The sequence below is a fragment of the Phacochoerus africanus genome, chromosome 1 (genome assembly GCF_016906955.1).
Source record: "Phacochoerus africanus isolate WHEZ1 chromosome 1, ROS_Pafr_v1, whole genome shotgun sequence".
Lineage (NCBI taxonomy): Eukaryota > Metazoa > Chordata > Mammalia > Artiodactyla > Suidae > Phacochoerus > Phacochoerus africanus.
Window position 1 is genome coordinate 110,630,179 of NC_062544.1, and position 17,934 is coordinate 110,648,112.

General features: G+C 55.6%; 2 protein-coding genes across 10 annotated transcripts in view; one reads left to right on the forward strand and one right to left on the reverse strand.

Moving 5' to 3' along the window:
• PTPN23 (protein tyrosine phosphatase non-receptor type 23) overlaps positions 1-13,083 on the forward strand; it is a 55,534-nt gene extending 42,451 nt beyond the window's left edge. Inside the window, exons 3-25 of one of the 4 annotated variants that reach the window (XM_047772808.1) lie at positions 4,412-4,539; positions 4,766-4,842; positions 5,490-5,539; positions 5,692-5,823; positions 6,103-6,183; positions 6,264-6,395; positions 6,482-6,529; positions 6,940-6,996; positions 7,105-7,163; positions 7,320-7,399; positions 7,515-7,629; positions 7,725-7,790; positions 8,131-8,276; positions 8,518-8,829; positions 8,918-9,072; positions 9,175-9,326; positions 9,410-9,589; positions 9,686-11,420; positions 11,496-11,680; positions 11,778-11,882; positions 11,958-12,096; positions 12,187-12,300; positions 12,379-13,083. In XM_047772808.1, the coding sequence (XP_047628764.1) occupies positions 4,412-4,539; positions 4,766-4,842; positions 5,490-5,539; positions 5,692-5,823; positions 6,103-6,183; positions 6,264-6,395; positions 6,482-6,529; positions 6,940-6,996; positions 7,105-7,163; positions 7,320-7,399; positions 7,515-7,629; positions 7,725-7,790; positions 8,131-8,276; positions 8,518-8,829; positions 8,918-9,072; positions 9,175-9,326; positions 9,410-9,589; positions 9,686-11,420; positions 11,496-11,680; positions 11,778-11,882; positions 11,958-12,096; positions 12,187-12,300; positions 12,379-12,858 (4,728 nt within the window). In that variant the 3' untranslated portion in view covers positions 12,859-13,083. Of the gene's footprint in view, positions 1-4,411; positions 4,540-4,765; positions 4,843-5,489; positions 5,540-5,691; positions 5,824-6,102; positions 6,184-6,263; positions 6,396-6,481; positions 6,530-6,939; positions 6,997-7,104; positions 7,164-7,319; positions 7,400-7,514; positions 7,630-7,724; positions 7,791-8,130; positions 8,277-8,517; positions 8,830-8,917; positions 9,073-9,174; positions 9,327-9,409; positions 9,590-9,685; positions 11,681-11,777; positions 11,883-11,957; positions 12,097-12,186 lie in introns of all 4 variants that reach the window. The other 3 variants (XM_047772801.1, XM_047772792.1, XM_047772783.1) reach the window with 3 other exon arrangements.
• A 284-nt stretch (positions 13,084-13,367) lies between these two features.
• The window catches only part of SCAP (SREBF chaperone), a 66,133-nt gene continuing 61,566 nt past the window's right edge, over positions 13,368-17,934 (reverse strand). For 5 of the 6 annotated variants that reach the window (XM_047772850.1, XM_047772859.1, XM_047772820.1 and 2 more), the window contains 9 exons: positions 17,647-17,848; positions 17,439-17,554; positions 16,837-17,362; positions 16,673-16,758; positions 14,808-14,890; positions 14,535-14,701; positions 14,271-14,351; positions 13,877-14,083; positions 13,368-13,796 (listed from right to left, as the gene is read on the reverse strand). In XM_047772850.1, the coding sequence (XP_047628806.1) occupies positions 13,551-13,796; positions 13,877-14,083; positions 14,271-14,351; positions 14,535-14,701; positions 14,808-14,890; positions 16,673-16,758; positions 16,837-17,362; positions 17,439-17,554; positions 17,647-17,848 (1,714 nt within the window). In that variant the 3' untranslated portion in view covers positions 13,368-13,550. The remainder of the gene's footprint in view (positions 13,797-13,876; positions 14,084-14,270; positions 14,352-14,534; positions 14,702-14,807; positions 14,891-16,672; positions 16,759-16,836; positions 17,363-17,438; positions 17,555-17,646; positions 17,849-17,934) is intronic. The other variant, XM_047772840.1, reaches the window with a different exon arrangement.

Sequence of the window (17,934 nt, forward strand, 5' to 3'; positions counted from 1 at the left end):
GTGTTAACCACTGAGCCACGATGGGAACTCCCCATAAATTAACTTTTAAAAAAAGATTTTATTTTGGAGTTCCTGCTGTGGTGCAGCAGGTTAGGGATCTGGTGTTGTCTCTGTAGCCCAGGTTCAATCCCCGGCCCAGCGCAGTGAATTAAGGTCTTGACATTGCCACATTTGTGGCGTAGGTTACACCTGTGGCTCAGATTTGATCCCTGGCCACGGACTTCCAGGGGGTGTTCTGCAGGTGTAGCCAAGAAAGAAAAAAAAAGATTTCATTCAAACAGTTTCAAAATTAACCCCTAAGACTACCACTGTTTTGTGCACACAGGGGCACATGCACATAAACCACCGTCAGGCGGAGCATTGTCACCCAGCTCCAAAGCCTCTTCTAAGACAGATCTTTATGGTGTGGGGCAGGCAGACTGCACAGAGCAGTGATCTGGAGAGAGCACCTCCAAGAAAGCTGCAGACCTACGACTATTCCCAGCACAGGCAGCACTCACAGAAGGACATTAGGATAGTCCCTTTCCCTTCCTGGGGCTTGAGTTAATCCATTGAAGCAGTTGGACTAGATTAGTGTTTCTTCAGTGAAACCACAGAACATACTTTCTTTCATAGAAAAATGATAATAATTATTTCAATGAAAAAATTACCAGACCAGGGAAACTTCTAGACTCAACAATATAAAGTGAAAATAAAATACAGCAGTTTTAGAGCTAACACTGGTCTAGTCTCCCAAGGCAATGGAAATAAAAACAAAAATAAAAATAAACAAATGGGACCTAATCAAACTGACATTCTTTTGCACAGCAAAGGAAACCATAAAAAAAAAAAGAAAATGAAAAGACAACCTAATGAATGGGTTGCAAACGATGCAGACAACAAGGGCTTAATCTCCAAAGTATACAAACAACTCATACAACTCAACAACAAAAAACAACCCAATTGAAAAACGGGCAGAAGACCTACATAGACATTTCTCTGAAGGAAGATATATGGGTGGCCAGTAGGCACAAGAAAAGATGCTCAACATTGCTGATTATTAGAGAAATGCACATCAAAACTATAATGAAGTACCATGTTTCACTGGTCAGAATGGCCATCACTAAGTCTACAAATAACAACTGCTAGAGAGGGTATAGAGAAAAGAGAACCCTCCTACACTGTTGTTGGGAATATAAATTGGTACAACCACTATGGAAAAGAGTTTGGGGGTACCTCAGAAAACTCAGTATAGAACTCCATATGATCGAGCAATCCAACTCCTGGGCATATATCTGAAGAAAACTGTAATTCAAAAAGATACATGCACCCCTGTGTTCACTGCAGCACTATTCATAATAGGCAAGACATGGAAAAAACCTAAATGTCCATGGACAGATGAATGGATTAATAAGATGTACATATCCAGAATGAAATACTACTAAGCTATAAAAGAATGAAATAAGGCCACTCACAGCAACATGGATACAACTAGAGATTCTCATACTAAGTGAGGTAAATCATAAAGTGAAGGGCAAATACCACATATCACTTATATGTGGAATCTAAAATGTGTCACAAATGAACTTACCTACAAAACAGAAACAGAGTCACAGACATGGAGAATGGACTTGTGATTGCCCAGGGGAAGAGGGAGGGAGTGGGGTGGACTGGGAGTTTGGGGTTGATAGATGCAAACTATTACATTTAGGATGGATAGACAGTAAGGTCCTACTGTATAGCACAGGAAACTATATCCAATCTCTTGAGATAAACCATGATGGAAGAAAATATAAGAAAAGGAATGTATGTGTATGACTGGGTGTCTTTGCTGTACAGCAGAAATTGGCACAACATTGTATATCAACTACAGGAAATGTATCAAAGCACAGAGATGCAGAAAGCAGAGACCACATAAGTCAAGTTAACCTTTTCTCATAACAGTGATTTGCAATGGAAATGGAAAGTGGATGTAATTTGGGAACCCCAAGCAGTTCTCTTTTCCTGATTTGCGTCTCAGTTTCCTCACCTGTAAAAACCTGAAATCGTTCTCTGAAAAGACTTTTCAGTTACTCTAGAATAAATTTTTGGCTCTGTGATCCTAGGGAGTAAAATTGACAATTGTGAGGGGGTTGTTGGAGGGGTGGGGGAGTGCATGTGGTGTGAAATTAGGACTTTCAGACTCTCCTGTTTTGCTCTGCTCCTGCCACATGCATGTCATAAGGAGAGTGTGACAGGCCAGGGCAGTTCAAGAGGGGGCTGCATTCTTGGTCCGATTAAAGGGTGTGGGTGAATCTGTGATATGGAGGGAGGGTTGCTTCAGTTGTTTCCTGAAGATGGTTTTAAGAAGTTCAAACATTTTAAATCTTTTTGTACATGCTTCAGTGAGCATGCTTTATTTTATTTTATTGTCCTTTTGGGAGTTCCCGTCTGTGGCTCAGTGGTCAACGAATCCAACTAGGAACCATGAGGTTGTAGGTTCGATCCCTGGCCTTGCTCAGTGGGTGAAGGATCCGGTGTTGCCGTGAGCTGTGGTGTAGGTTGCAGACGTGGCTCGGGTCCCACGTTGCTGTGGCTCTGGTGTAGGCTGGCGGCTACAGCTCCGATTCAACCCCTAGCCTGGGAACCTCGATATGCCGTGGGAGTGGTCCTAGAAATGGCAAAAAGGCAAAAAAAAAAAAAAAAGCCTTTTTGACTATTCAGGGCCACATCCACGGCATATGGAGGTTCCCAGGCTAGGGGTTGAATCGGAGCTGTAGCTGCCAGCCTGTGCCACAGCGAGAGCATACTCGCAGAGAGGTGTGATAAGAATGTCTAGACTGGGGAAGCCTCAACCTGTGGGACAGGTCTGTCAAGGTAGCACCTTGGCAGTGTGGCTGTGGCATGCCTTATCCTCACACTGGGCATTCTAGAGGCTTCACCACAGGGAACTTAGCATTCCTATTCAGAGAGGAGATTGAGGCCCAGGGGAGAGACTGCCAGGAAGTGGTGTGGAATAGGACTAGTGTCAGACTCTTCCTGCTCCGATGTCATGTGGGGCCCATGTGTCCCTTCTGAGTGCATTCCTGGAGTTTCCTTCTAGCCAGTGCCAGCCTGCTCTCTGCTGGGCCCCTTAGCTGATGGAATCCTGGGGGGACTCTGGGCCCTCTAGCAGGTATGGTGAGGATATGCTCAGTGCTTGTAGCCCATCCACTCTGTGCACCTGCTTCTTGGAGGGTGTATTGTCTGTTCTTCTGTTTGTTTGCACAGGGAGTTCATTTGCTTTATTGTGCTTTATTCCAAAATAGGACTAGCTTTATTGCGTATTATAATAATTGAAAGTCATTCATGGAGCTCCTGTCATGGTTCAACAGTTAACGAAACTGACTAGCATCCATGAGGATGCAGGTTGAGTCCCTGGCCTCGCTCAGTGGGTTAAGGATCCGGTATTGCCATGAACTGTGGTGTGGGTTGCAGACACGGCTCAGATCCCATGTTGCTGTGGCTGTGGTGTAGGCTGGCAGCTGCAGCTCTGATTGGACCCTTAGCCTGGAAACCTCCATATGCCGTGGGTGTGGTCCTAAAAAGAAAGACAAAAAAAAGTCATTCATATAAAAGAATACATAAACAATATAAAGAATCAAATATGATTATGTATGTACATAATAAAGTATTAAACCCTACTATCCAGGGATAATTACCTTTTTGGTCTGTAACTGTCTAGATTTTTTTCCTCTGTCTGTATACCTAGTTGGATATCAATATGCTTTTACAAAAATGAAATTATGCTGTTCATCTGTTCCGTACTCTTCTTTTTCTTCAACAATGAATGTGTTAATGCCATCTTAACATATCAATAGAGATATTTGTCTTCAGGGTGCAAAGTATTCTCTTTTGTCAATAACCTTGACATGATTTATTTAAGCAATCCTCTTTCTTTTTGGCTGTACCCACAGCATGCATAAATTCCTGGGCCAGGGATTGAACTTGAGTCACAGCAGCTACCCAGGCCACAGCAGTGACAATGCCCGATTCTTCACCCACTGAGCCACCAGGGAACTCCTAAACAATCCTCCTTAATGGAAGTTTTTGTGGCATCCAATACTTGGCCCTGTTCATAATGCTGTGATAAATATCCTTGCATGCTCATCTCTGCATTGGCTTTTCTTGACCTCTCTTACTGTGTATTTTTAGATACAGAAAAACATGAAATACATTAAAAGTTTTAATGCATGTTTTAAACTGCCTTCTGGAAATGTGGAACTGGTCCAGTTCACCTAGTCCTGACTAGTAGGATGGTTGTTGAATGACTGCTGGTCGCTGTGGGCTTTCTTTTATCTCTTGTGCAAATCCCTAGCTCTGATGCATATCTCCTGAGCACTTGTGGGGAGACAGGCCTGCCTGTCCTCTACCTTAAATGACATCAAGCCTGTTTCCCCCTTCTATCCCCCAGAATGCCGTTCGTGTTCCACGAGACTTTGAGGGCTGCAGTGTCCTCCGCAAGTACCTGGGCCAGCTCCACTACCTGCAGAGTCGGGTCCCCATGGGCTCAGGCCAGGAGGCCGCTGTTCCTGTCACTTGGTGAGAGCTGGCAGTCAGGGCCAGAGGAGCTTGGAAGATGCCTGGGACAGCCCAGGAGCTTTTGGGAGGTGGGAATGCGGCTCCCCTCCCCTTTCTTTTCCTTGCTGCACAGGAAGGGGAGTAGCTTGGTGTGGTCTCCCCAGGCTTTTCTCCCAATCCTGCACTGGGGTGGTAGGTCTCCTCACCAGCTCCTTCCCTCAAGATGACTGGGGTGGCCTGCCTACAGGACCGAGATCTTCTCAGGCAAATCTGTGGCCCATGAAGACATCAAGTATGAGCAGGCCTGCATTCTCTACAACCTTGGTGAGCTGCCTGACCCCTTCCATTTGGCCCTGCTTCCCAATCTCAGCTCAGCAGGGGGCCCCAAAGGCAGTGCTGATGGGAAAAAGACCCCAGGATTCTGACCCACGGCCTCACCACAGCTCTGCTGGTGCCTCTCCTCTGGGCCACAGGGAGCCGCCCTGCTGGGGAGAGAGGCCCAGCTAGGCTGGCTGCCACATGCTGTTGCTGCTGTGTGTTCAGGCCAGGAGAGGTGGCCTCTCTTCTTCGACTGGACAGCCCCTGACCCCCCCTTGTGGCTTTGGGCTGCTTCAAGCTGAAGGAGAGAAGACGCTGATGGCTCAGCAGGAGGTGGAGACCCTGACGGCTCAGCTCAGCCTGTGTAGACATCTCTGAGGACCTGTAGCGCAGGGCTGTGTTTGGGAGCCCCTCTCCATCTACCCCACCCCTGCCTGGTGCAGGGTAGGAGGCTGAGGAACTTGGCTGGGCTTTTGTGTTTCCCCATTTACTCCAGCTTTGGTGTCCTTGGACCAGCTGCCCCAGTTCTCAGACCCCTGTTTTTCTGATCAGGGTGGTAACACCACCCCATCTGCCTTGCCCTGGACACAGGTGTGGGCAGCCTGAGGAGCAGCCCCAGGCTAGCCCTGACCTCATGTCCTCTGACTCCCCAGGGGCGCTGCATTCGATGCTGGGGGCCATGGACAAGCGGGTGTCTGAGGAGGTGAGGAGGGCACGGGCAGCAGGTGGGACGTAGGACAGAACCACAGAGGGGTGCCGATTGTTGTCAGCCTCCAATGTGAATCCTGCCCTGTGGAGTGGACACAGGCAGCTGCCTGGCTCTGCCTCTGGCATCCTCCCTTTTTTTCTTTCCAGGGCATGAAGGTCTCTTGCACTCACTTCCAGTGTGCGGCCGGCGCCTTCGCCTACCTGCGTGAGCACTTCCCTCACGCCTATAGCGTTGACATGAGCCGGCAGATCCTCACTCTCAATGTCAACCTCATGCTGGTGAGGAGCTGCCTTTGTTGGGCCAACTTGAATCCAGGGGAGGGGGCAGATGGTGCTGGATCCCAGAGGTCCTGTGCAGATGGCAGTGAGGGACAAGCAGGGGCCTCAGCAAAGCAAGTTGATCTTTCAAGCCCTGGGTGGATGGATTAGGAGCAGGGCTGTGCTTCTTGGCGTGGGGGTCGAGGGTGCTGGATGAAGAGGAGTTCCATGTGCCCTGCCCCCTGGGCAGGGCAGGGCCTCTTGGTGAAGAAGGGAGTGCATCTCCATCTGCTGTTCCAGGGCCAAGCTCAGGAGTGTCTTCTGGAAAAGTCCATGTTGGACAACAGGAAGAGCTTTCTAGTGGCCCGCATCAGCGCACAGGTAGAGATGGGTTGACGGTGATCCTCAAGGGAACTGAGGCTAGGCCCAGTCCCCACTTAGGGCCTGGTCCTGGCTCCCAGGTAGTGGATTACTACAAGGAGGCATGCCGGGCCTTGGAGAACCCTGACACCGCCTCGCTGCTGGGCCGGATCCAGAAGGACTGGAAGAAGCTGGTGCAGATGAAGATCTACTACTTTGCAGCTGTGGCTCATGTGAGGGCACCATGGCCACTGGGGCAGAGCTGGGCTGGGCTGAGTTGCCACAGTTCAGGAAGTAAATAGTGATATCTCTTTTCCAGCTGCACATGGGGAAGCAGGCTGAGGAGCAGCAGAAGTTTGGGGAACGGGTGAGTGAGCTCTGGCAAGGCGGGGACTCAGCACTGGTTCTGGCCTTGTTAGTGATGCTCGTGGGGTCCCTTCTTCTGTTTCACCCCAACATCCCCAGCCACTCCTCTGCTGTAAGCCTGGCGTTTCTTAGTGTTGTCCCATCTGTGCACCCTTCATCCCCAGGAATTGAGGGGGTGTAACAGGTTCCTCTGGGAGGGGCTGGCTGATTAGAGGTGGAAGCTGTGAGGTAGAGCAGGGTAGACCTGTAAGGTTAACACTAACCTTGGTGCTATGGGCTGAGCTGGCGCCTAGCCACTTCCTCAGCTTCTTCTAGTAAGTCACCTGAGGGCCACCAGGCAGGCTGGGTGGGGTGGCAGAAGGAATGGGGTCCAAGCAGAGGACATCCTGCTCTGCCCACCACCTCCTACAGGTTGCATACTTCCAGAGTGCTCTGGACAAGCTCAATGAAGCCATCAAGCTGGCCAAGGTAAAGCTGAGGGGGACCTGAGAGGACAAGGAGCAAGTCTGGCAGGACCGAGGGATGACTTGGCACTGGCCGTGTTTGGTGCTGAGCACCCCCGTCCCTTCCCCACAGGGCCAGCCTGACACTGTGCAAGATGCGCTTCGTTTCGCTATGGATGTCATTGGGGGAAAGTGAGTCTCTGGCGCTCAGGGTGGCTCTTAGCCCTCTTCCTGCATCATTGGGAGGAAGCCCCTAGGGCCAGAGAGCAGTGGCCCACATGGGAGGCTAGATCCTGGATCTCTGCTGATTATTCAAGACTCCCCACTCCCCCTGCTCCTGACCCCCAGGTACAATTCAGCCAAAAAGGACAACGATTTCATCTACCATGAGGCCGTCCCAGCACTGGACACCCTTCAGCCTGTAAAAGGTCTGAAGCTGAGGGGAGACCAAAGATCAGGGTAGGGGATGAAATTGGGATGAAACAGAGACAAACTTGAGGTTTGTGTGAGCCTGGTCTCTTTGATTCTTCCCCCCTTTTCCAGGTGCCCCCTTGGTGAAGCCCTTACCAGTGAACCCCACAGACCCGGCTGTTACAGGCCCTGACATCTTCGCCAAACTGGTACCCATGGCTGCCCATGAAGCCTCATCACTGTACAGGTGGGCGGGAGGGGCAGGGCCTATTAGTCCAGTGAGGTTTCAGATGTCTTAAGAGACATAGGCTTCCAGCATCTGCTCTTTCACTTCTCCTGCAGTGAGGAGAAGGCCAAGCTACTTCGGGAGATGATGGCCAAGATTGAAGACAAAAATGAGGTCTTGGAGTGAGTGCAGGGCTCGGGCGGCAGGGGTGGTGGGTGGGTACACACCAGACCTCTGGGGTCCCCAGTACTGCTTGCAATAGGGACTTGCACTGGCAGGTTTCCTGGCTCCACCCTCCCTGCCTGGGGTCTCCTGTAAGGTGAGTCTTGCACCTTGGGAGAAGGATGTCCCATTGTTTTCAGTATTGCACTGGGCATGTTCCATGGCAGAAGTCTAGATGCAGATCTACTGTCCGCTAGGACCTCAGACCTTCAGTGGTGGGGGGCTCACCCTAGTGGGCTCTTTCATATTTGAAGGCTTGAGTTAGCACCCAGCACCCACCTGGTCCTGTTGTCCCCACAGCCAGTTTATGGATTCACTGCAGCTGGACCCTGAGACGGTGGACAACCTTGATGCCTACAGCCACATCCCTCCCCAGCTCATGGAGAAGTGTGCTGCTCTCAGTGTCCGGCCTGACACTGTCAGGAACCTCGTCCAGTCCATGCAAGGTGAGTGAAAGGGAGAACAGGCAGGTGGAGGGTGGGAGCATGGGAGCATCTGCTGCAGCCTTCTCGTGTACCCTGTTGACTGAGGATGGCAGTGTGCGGCACTCCCAGCATCTGGCACAGCACTCACCCCATTTCCATGAACCTCTATGCACAAGCCTGACTGAGGGGGCAGTTCTGTCTCCTGGGGGATGGGCCAGATTGGGAGTCTGGTCCGACCCCCTCTCCTCTGAACACATCCCAGTGCTGTCAGGTGTGTTCACGGATGTGGAGGCCTCCCTGAAGGACATCAGGGCCCTGCTAGAGGAGGATGAGCTGCTAGAACAGAAGTTGCAGGAGGCAGTGGGCCAGGCGGGGGCCAGCACAGCAATTTCCAAGGCGGAGCTGGCAGAGGTGAGGCGAGAGTGGGCCAAGTACATGGAGGTCCATGAGAAGGCCTCCTTCACCAACAGTGAGCTGCACCGCGCCATGAATCTGCATGTTGGCAACCTGCGCCTGCTCAGTGGGCCACTGGACCAGGTCCGGGCCGCCCTGCCCACACCGGCCCTTACCCCTGGTGAGCGCCCCTTGCCACGCCCCTGCCCTGTAGGGAGAGGGGTGGAGCTGGGGATTTCTCTGGCCTCACTGACCACTGCCGCTCTCAGAGGACAAAGCAGTGCTGCAGAACCTGAAGCGCATCCTGGCCAAGGTGCAGGAGATGCGGGACCAGCGTGTGTCCCTGGAGCAGCAGCTGCGTGAGCTTATCCAGAAGGATGACATCACCGCCTCGCTGGTTACTACAGACCACTCAGAGATGAAGGTGGGGCTGGGTGAACAGCATGAGGGAGCTGACTCTAGGCTCCACCCTTAGGTGGTGAGGCCCTGAGTGTCTGTCCTCTCCCCATTGCATGCATTCCCTCAGAAGTTGTTCGAGGAGCAGCTGAAGAAGTATGACCAGCTGAGGGTGTACCTGGAGCAGAACTTGGCTGCCCAGGACAATGTCCTCCGGGCACTGACAGAGGCCAACGTGCAGTATGCAGCTGTGCGGCGGGTGCTTAGTGAACTGGACCAGAAGTCAGTGTCTGGCCCTTTGCTCTCACCCAGTCCCACTCAGAGCTGGGCTCAGCTGCTCACCTGCTGCCCCTTCTGCCTGCCAGGTGGAACTCCACTCTGCAGACCCTGGTGGCCTCCTATGAAGCTTATGAGGACCTGATGAAGAAATCCCAGGAGGGCAAGGACTTCTATGCGGACCTGGAGAGCAAGGTGGCTGCTCTCTTGGAACGGGCACAGTCCACCTGCCAGGCCCGAGAAGCGGCCCGGCAGCAACTCCTGGACAGGTGGGCGAGGCTCTGGGGTTGGGGTGCGGCTGCAGCCTAGGACCCAGGCTAGGCTGAGGGGGTTTGGCTCTACTTCTTCCTTACCTCGTGCCACAGGGAGTTGAAGAAGAAACCACCACCAAGGCCCACAGCCCCAAAGCCACTGCTGCCCCGCAGGGAGGAGGGCGAGGTAGTGGAGCCAGGAGACCTGCCCGAAGAGCTGCGCAGCCTGCCCCCCGACACCTTCTTGGGAGCTGCTGCCCGGCTCCACTTCCCTCCCGGCCCCTTCCCCAGCTCTGCAGGACCTGGACCCCACTATCTCTCAGGAGTCTTACCGCCTGGGACCTACTCGGGCCCCACCCAGGTGTTACAGCCCAGAGCCCCCCCGGCCCCTGGGCACCCTGCGGTGGCCATGGCACCTGGACCTCCCCTCTATGCAGCCCCAGCTTTCACCCCAGAGCTGGGCCTTGTGCCCCGATCTTCGCCCCAGCATGGTGTGGTGAGCAGTCCCTATGGGGGGGTGGGCCCACCTCCACCAGTTGCAGGCTTGCCCTCAGCCCCACCCCCCCAGTTCTCAGGCCCTGAGTTGGCCATGGGGGTTCGGCCAGCTACCACCACAGTAGATAGTGTCCAGGCCCCCATCTCCAGCCACACAGCACCACGGCCAACCCCCACCCCTGCTCCTCCCCAGCCCTGCTTCCCCATACACCCACCACAGCCCCTCCCCATGCCCTATGCCTACCCCGTGGGGGCCAAGCAACCCCTCACAGCACCCCCAGCCCAGCACCACTTTTCTCCTGGGATCCCCACAGGTTTTTCTGTCCCAAGGATTGGGCCTCAGCCTCATCCCACACGAACGGTGTTTGGGCCCCAGCCTCCCCAGCAGCCCCTTCCACTCCAGCATCCACACCTTTTCCCATCTCAGGCGCCAGGACTGGTACCCCCCCAACCCCCCTATCCCTTTGCTCCTCAGCCTGGTGTCCTGGGGCAGCCACCACCCACCCTGCACACCCAGCTCTACTCAGGCCCCTCTCAGGACCCTCTGCCCCCCCACTCAGGGGCACTGCCTTTCCCTAGCCCTGGACCCCCTCAACCTCCCCATCCCACCCTAGCATATGGTCCTGCCCCTTCCCCCAGGCCCGTGGGGCCCCAGGCAGCCCCTCTCTCCATTCGAGGCCCTCCACCTGCTGGCCAGCCCACATCCACTCCCAACCTGGTGCCTTCACCTGCCCCATCACCGGGGCCTGGCCCAGTACCTCCTCGGCCCCCCGCATCAGAGCCACCATCATGTCTGCGCCGGGGCGCAGCAGCTGCCGATTTGCTTTCCTCCAGCCCCGAGAGTCAGCATGGAGGCACTCAGCCCCCTGGGGGTGGACAGCCTCTGCTGCAGCCTACAAAGGTGGATGCGGCTGAGGGCCGGCGGCCACAGGCCCTACGGCTGATTGAGCGGGACCCCTATGAGCACCCCGAGAGGCTACAGCAGTTGCAGCAGGAGCTGGAGGCTTTTCGGGGCCAGCTGGGTGATACAGGGGCTCTTGACGCTGTATGGCGGGAGCTGCAAGAAGCACAAGAGCATGATGCCCGTGGCCGTTCCATCGCCATTGCCCGCTGCTACTCCCTGAAGAACCGGCACCAGGACGTCATGCCCTATGACAGCAACCGCGTGGTGCTGCGCTCGGGTAAGGACGACTACATTAACGCCAGCCGCGTGGAGGGGCTCTCGCCGTACTGTCCGCCCTTGGTGGCCACCCAGGCGCCCTTGCCTGGTACAGCTGCTGACTTCTGGCTCATGGTGCACGAGCAGAAAGTGTCAGTCATTGTCATGCTGGTGTCTGAGGCCGAGATGGAGAAGGTGAGACAGGGAGGTCGGGTGGGTGCCCAGCAGGGGCCCTGGAAACATGCCCTAACTGCCTTGTTTGTTCCTCAGCAAAAGGTGGCGCGCTACTTCCCTACAGAGAGGGGCCAGCCCATGGTGCATGGAGCCCTGAGCCTGGCCCTGAGCAGTGTCCGCACCACAGAGACCCATGTGGAGCGGGTTCTAAGCCTTCAGTTCCGTGACCAGAGCCTCAAGCGCTCACTTGTGCACCTCCACTTTCCTACTTGGCCGGAGTTGTGCGTCTGTTGCCCTGGGAGGTGGTCGGGGGCTGGGGGCTGGTGTGGCCTCTCACTGGATCTGGCTCAGAGACAACCCCCCCCCCCCCCCCCGCAGAGGCCTGCCTGACAGTCCTGGCAACCTGCTCCGCTTCATCCAGGAGGTGCATGCTCATTACCTGCACCAGCGCCCCCTGCACACGCCCATCGTTGTGCACTGCAGGTAAGTGTGGGCAGCTCCTGAGTGGTCTGCCTCTGGGGGCTCTCGACCTGGCCTTATACCCAATTCCTGCCACAGCTCCGGGGTGGGCCGCACAGGAGCCTTTGCACTGCTCTACGCGGCTGTGCAGGAGGTTGAGGCTGGAAACGGGATCCCTGAGCTGCCTCAGCTGGTGCGGCGCATGCGGCAGCAGAGGAAACACATGCTGCAGGAGAAGGTGGGGACCTGGGCAGGCGGGAGCTGGGATGGGCCCTCTGGCCTGGGTGAACTCCCCACCCAGCTGACCAGGCCAAACTCGCCTCTGCAGCTGCACCTCAAGTTCTGCCATGAGGCGGTGGTGAGACATGTGGAACAGGTCCTGCAGCGCCATGGCGTGCTCCCTCCATGCAGACCCTCAGCCAGCGTCAGTGTCAGCCAGAAGGTGATGGAGGGAGCCCTGGAGTCTGCTGGGGACAGCTCCTGCCTTGTGGACCCCTCTTTACCCATTCTCTCTTCTCAGAATCACCTTCCTCCGGATTCCCAGGACCTGGTCCTCGGTGGGGACGTGCCCATCAGTTCCATCCAGGCCACTATTGCAAAACTCAGTATTCGGCCTTCTGGGGGCTTGGATTCCCCGGCTGCCAGCCTGCCTGGGCCTGTAGAGGCCCCAGGCCTGCCACCAACCAGTCTCCCAGAGTCCACCCAACTCCCATCCTCGTCCCCACCGCCCCTCTCTTCACCCCTGCCTGAGGCTCCCCAGCCTGAGGAGGAGCAGCCAGTACCAGAAGTCCCCACCCTGGGGCCCCCCTCCTCTTCCCTGGAGCTGCTGGCCTCCCTCACTCCTGAAGCCTTCTCTCTGGACAGCTCCTTGCGGGGAAAGCAGCGAATGAGCAAGCAGAACTTCCTGCAGGCCCATAATGGGCAGGGTCTGCGGGCTGCCCGGCCCACTGATGACCCTCTTAGCCTTCTGGATCCACTCTGGACACTCAACAAGACCTAACAGGCTTTGTCTACCTGGTCCTTACACTACTTCATCTCCCATGCCTGTCTCCCCTCTTGGAACAAGGCCTAGTCTTACTCCCATTCCTGCTGCCTTCAGCCCTACCTGGCCCGGCCTGTACCTTTGGGGTAAAGATGCATCACAGGTCTTGGGTCAGTTTCTGCTCCTTTGTGGGACCTGACGTTTTTCAGCTCTTTGCTATTGAATAAACAGACCTGTTCTGTGGCCAGTGTCTGCCATTGCTATGCCCACTCTAGGGTGGAGGTGCTGGGATGTGGAATGAGGGCCACCCTGGTTTGCCTAAATCTGAAACAATAAACGAAGGCATCTAGCATGGGCCTGCTGAGCTTCCCCCACCCTGTAAAGGCCCCTGTACAGTTCCTGCTGGGAACAGCTCTGAGTTCAAGGTTTAACCAAGTGCTGCGGTTTGGGTACAGGGATGGAGTTTGTAAATGATGCCAGAGCTCCTCCAGGGGAAGATGCAAGCAGTTCACAAAGCCTCTAGCTGATGTCATTTAAAAAAAGGTTTAATATTACAGTCATGAGGCAGGATAGGACAGTTCAGAGGGCCTACCGGAAGACTCGGCTCTTCCTCCCCTCCCCCCAGCCCAGATCCAGTGCATTGCCCCACAGCCAGAAGGGCAGAGAGGCCCCTGAGCAGCCAGCCAAGGGGCTATGGCTGTTGCTCACTCTCAGTCCAGCTTCTCCAGCACAGAGGGCACATACACAAGGCTGAGCTCGCTGCCAAAGTTGCAGACAATAGCGGCATTGTCCAGCACCAGGATCTGGCGGGCAGGCTGGGCCTCACTGTCCTTCCCCAGGTAGACCGTCTGTAACAGGTCCCCGTAGTTTAGGTCCCAAAAGGAAACACAGCCTTGGCCACCAGTCACCAGCAGGTTGTCTGAGATGACGCCCAAGCTTGCACCACAGCCCAGGTCCTGGAAGTAAGGACATGACAGGCTCAGTGTTGGGTCCTTCCCTAAAACACCAAGAACCTTATGGCCTCCAACACGCCTACCTGCTGAATGGAGTAGAGCTTGATGCCTGTGCTGCGGTCCCAGATGCTGATGAGGTCATCAAGGCCACTGCTGATGACACAGGAGGTGGTACAGGTGAGGGAGGTGACATCCCCACGGTGAGCGAACATGTGGCTGACCCGGCTGCCAGTCAGCACATCCCACAGGCAGATGGCCCCATCTTGTCCTCCGCTGGCCAGCACCATGGTCTAAGGAATAGGCCCAGGGGGCCGGTCACTGAATTGGAACACCTGTGTCCACAAGAGTGTCCTAGTGCCCTGGTGGGTGGGAGCCCTCACTGCTTCCTAGAGGTCCTCAGGTATCAGCTCTCAGAAGTTAGACACAAGGGCTGTGGGCCCAGCTTGGTACCCTGCACACACCTCCCTCAGCCCTCACCTGGTCAATGTACACAGTCGTGATGGCCCCTGAGTGGCCTTGCAGGGTGAAGAGGCAGCATGAGTCCTCCAGACGGAACACCTGGGGAAGGCATGGCCATAAGATTCTGGTCAGTGTCTCTGGGTTTTCCAAATCAGACTTTGGCCAGGAAATTCCTTCCACAGTTAATCCAGGACACCTCCAGCCTCTCCTTGATTGACCCCCAAATGCTTCCCACCCCCTGCTTGGCCACCCCAGTGCCCAAGAGATGGCACCAACGCTCACCCTCAGTGTGTGGTCCTGGCTCCCAGTCACAAGGCGCCCGGCAGCGGCCTTCAGGGCCGTGATGGGCTTCTGGTGTGCACAGGGCACTGTGTGGGTCAGGTGACAAACCACTGTGTCACTGCTGCTGTACACAGGGGATGTGGGGGAACTGCCCCGCCCTGGGGCCCCTGGGGATAACAGGCCAAGTGAGGGACCTCTGAGAAAACAACCTGCAGGCAGTCCCTGCACTCCACCCACCAGGTGCAGGCACCTGCCCAGCCCAGGTCCCCTGACCTCGGAACTGCAGGGGGCTGAGGGCTGTGTGGGTCTCCAAGGAGAAGAAGTCAAGGGAACCGTTGAGCCGGGCAGCCACAATCCTGGAAGAGAGGAGCAACTACCAGAGCCTCTCCCTCAGAGCCCCCAGCTTTGGGGTCGAGTGCCGTGGGGCCCTTGACAGGCTCAGCTCTGCTGGGCCTTGGGAACAGAGCCCCTGGGGGACTTGGCCAAGAGAGCAACACAGATGCTGGGGAAGAAATGCTGAAGCTGGAGGCCCAGGCTGCAACTCCAATTATTCTCTGTGCTTGTTTCTTCCATCGTGAAATGGGGATCAACTGTACCCACCTCACAAAGTGGTCATGAGAAGTAAATAATACCTGAAAGCAGTACCTATGGAAAGTCACTTAAGATTAGAAATTTAAAAACAAAAAAGCAAGAGGGAGGAGTCCCCCTCCACAGCGTGGAGTTAAACAAAAGGCTTCAGTGGAAGAGAAAAGGGACCTAAGGTTTTGGAGCCACAGCAGGTGCTACCGTTTCCATCACAGAAAAGCAGCTTTGACCCAAGCACCACCCACTCCAGTTTCTTTTTCCACAAAGAAATAAGGATTTTCTCCATGAGCCGAGATTCCCAGGCACAGGCTGACAAACAGAGATGGGGATGTTTGCCTTGTGGCCCCAAACCTTTGATGTGAGTGGGGTTCAAAATCTCACTCCAGGACTTCTGTGGCTCAGTGGAAATGAACCCAACGTATCCATGAGGATGCGGGTTCAATCCCTGACCTTGCTCAGTGGGTTAAGGATCCAGCACTGCCATGTGCTGTGGTGTAGGTCACAGACACAGCTTGTGTCTGGCATGGATGTGGCTGTGGCTGTGGCGTAGGCCAGCAGCTACAGCTCTTATTCGACCCCTACCCCAGGTGGGAACCTCCATATGCCGTGGGTGCAGCCCTAAAAAAGACAAAAACAAACAAAAAAATCTTACTCCAGCAAAAGGCAATAAACATCTTTACTTCTGCCCATGAAATCTGATGGGCAGAGCTGGGAAGGAACAGGAAGGAGAGACAATGAAACTTTGAGGGTTGGGCTGAGACATGAGTGAGGGTTTTCCCTAAAACTCAAAAAACCAGCAGCAGGGGAGCATTTCCAAGCATGGGGGAACCATGGTGAACTTGCCTAGGCTGGAGGGTAGGTGTCAGCTAAGACCTGTGCAAGAAGCCTGGCGGTGGCTGGAATCACAGCAGCAGCAAACGAAGTTGAGAGCTAAGGGCAAGGGGTATCCTCACTCCAAGAAAATAAAGCTCCAGCTCTAGTCGATGATGGGGACACAAAGGGTCAGGGACAGGTAGGTTGGAAGTGTTCAGCAGAGGCATCTGGTCAGGGGTGAGATCTGGGTTTATCAGCCCAGAGGTGGGAGCCTGAGCCTGAGTGGCTAGGACCCCCGTGTGATGCCACCCTGGGAATACCCAGCCAAAAGGTCTGCTGAGGAGGGAGGCAGAACAGTGACCATCATCAAAGAAAAAGAAAAGCTTTAGCAGGATGGTTTTTCTGATAATCTATTTTTCTGTAACTGAAAACCCAGGAATCCCAGAAAGGTCAGTACTGACAGGCTAACTAGGGCAACTGCGACTTCAGAAGGCTAAGAAGGAAAACTGCTCACTCCCCATTGTCACAGTGGTCATGGGCTCTGGGAGCTGACCATGTGCCAGACCCTATTCTAAGTGCCTCCTGTTGACTCTTTTAGTTGTCAACCCCCATCAAGGCGGACTACCGGCGGTTCACAGATGTGTGGCTTGGCATCGAGCAGAGAAGGAGAAGCTGGGCTCACACCTCAATGTGTGGGGCTGGGACGACTAGGGTTGAGGCAGGCTTCCTAACACTCATACCTTTTGTCCAGAAAGACGAGGGCTGTGATGCCCGAGGCCACCTCCTCACTGCTACAGCGCAGCATGCCTTCAATGGCGTCCCACACCTGCAGGCCCAGAGGCTGTGAGTACCTGTGGGCTGGAGATGCCCTCAAGCCCCCTGGATACATAGCCCCTCTGCCCACCTCTAGCCGGCCGCTGCTCCGCCCCACCACGATGAGGTTGCCCTGCAGCTCCAAGCTCCAGATGGAGCCGTCTGCACTGGGGGCCCAGGTGAAGGAAGGGGAGCCCTTCTCCGGAGGAAAGCTGCCTTCATCCTCAGGGGTCTGGGGTGGCGTGGGCCCAGGTGAGGGTGGGCACGGGGCTGGCGTGTGCATGGGAACCATTCCCTCCTCCTGATATGCTCGCTGCACCAGGCGGCTGAAGTCATAGCCTGTACAGTCCTGAGTGCGGCGGCAGCCTGACCGGTGCCGGGGCTCCGGGTGATCCAGCTCTGGGAGCCTCGGGTGTGCAGAGAAGTTGGTGTCGATCAAGCACGTGAGGTCTGGCTGGTCCCCGAAGAGGGAAGGCAGCGGAGTGCCCCGGGGACGGTGCCGCAGAGGAGGACTGTCCCCAGGCTCCTCCGGGCCACACTTCCCGCCGTCCGACAGGCGTTCCCAGCTCTCCTGAGCCTCCAACACACTGCCAACACCACTGTCCCGGCGCTGCCTGCTGGGGGCCAGAAAAGTGGGGTGAGGGCAGCAGAGACATGGAAATGGGGCAGGGCGGGTGGGTTGGCGGTACCTACCCTGGGTGCGGGATGCGGGTGAGGCAGTCCCCGGTCTGTGCATCCCACACACACACGTGGCCCGCCAGGCAACAGCTCACCAGCAGCATGCCGTCGCTGGCCAGACATTCAATGTCCTGTGGGAGCACAGCACGGACATGGTATGGGCGCTGGTGCTGGCGTCTGCGAGGCCCAGACCCCTGTGCCCTCTAGCCCCACCCTCACTTACCATGAGGTGCCCTCTCAGCACCAGGGGCACGATTTCTGTTTCAGGCGGTGCATAGCCGTAGTCATCACAGGGCAGCTCCCCACGCCGCCGCCGGCCGGGCCCTGCACCAGGCTGCCCGTAGTTGCGAGGGCAGAGCACGCGGTACAGGCAGAGTAGCAGCAGCACGAGGAGGATGCCCGTGGCCAGGCCGAGTGCTGCCACCCTGCACCCAGGGAGCCTGGTGAGGCCTGCCCCGGCCCCTCCCACCAGCCGCCCCCCAACCCCCAGCCCTCCACCTCCCCAGTGGGC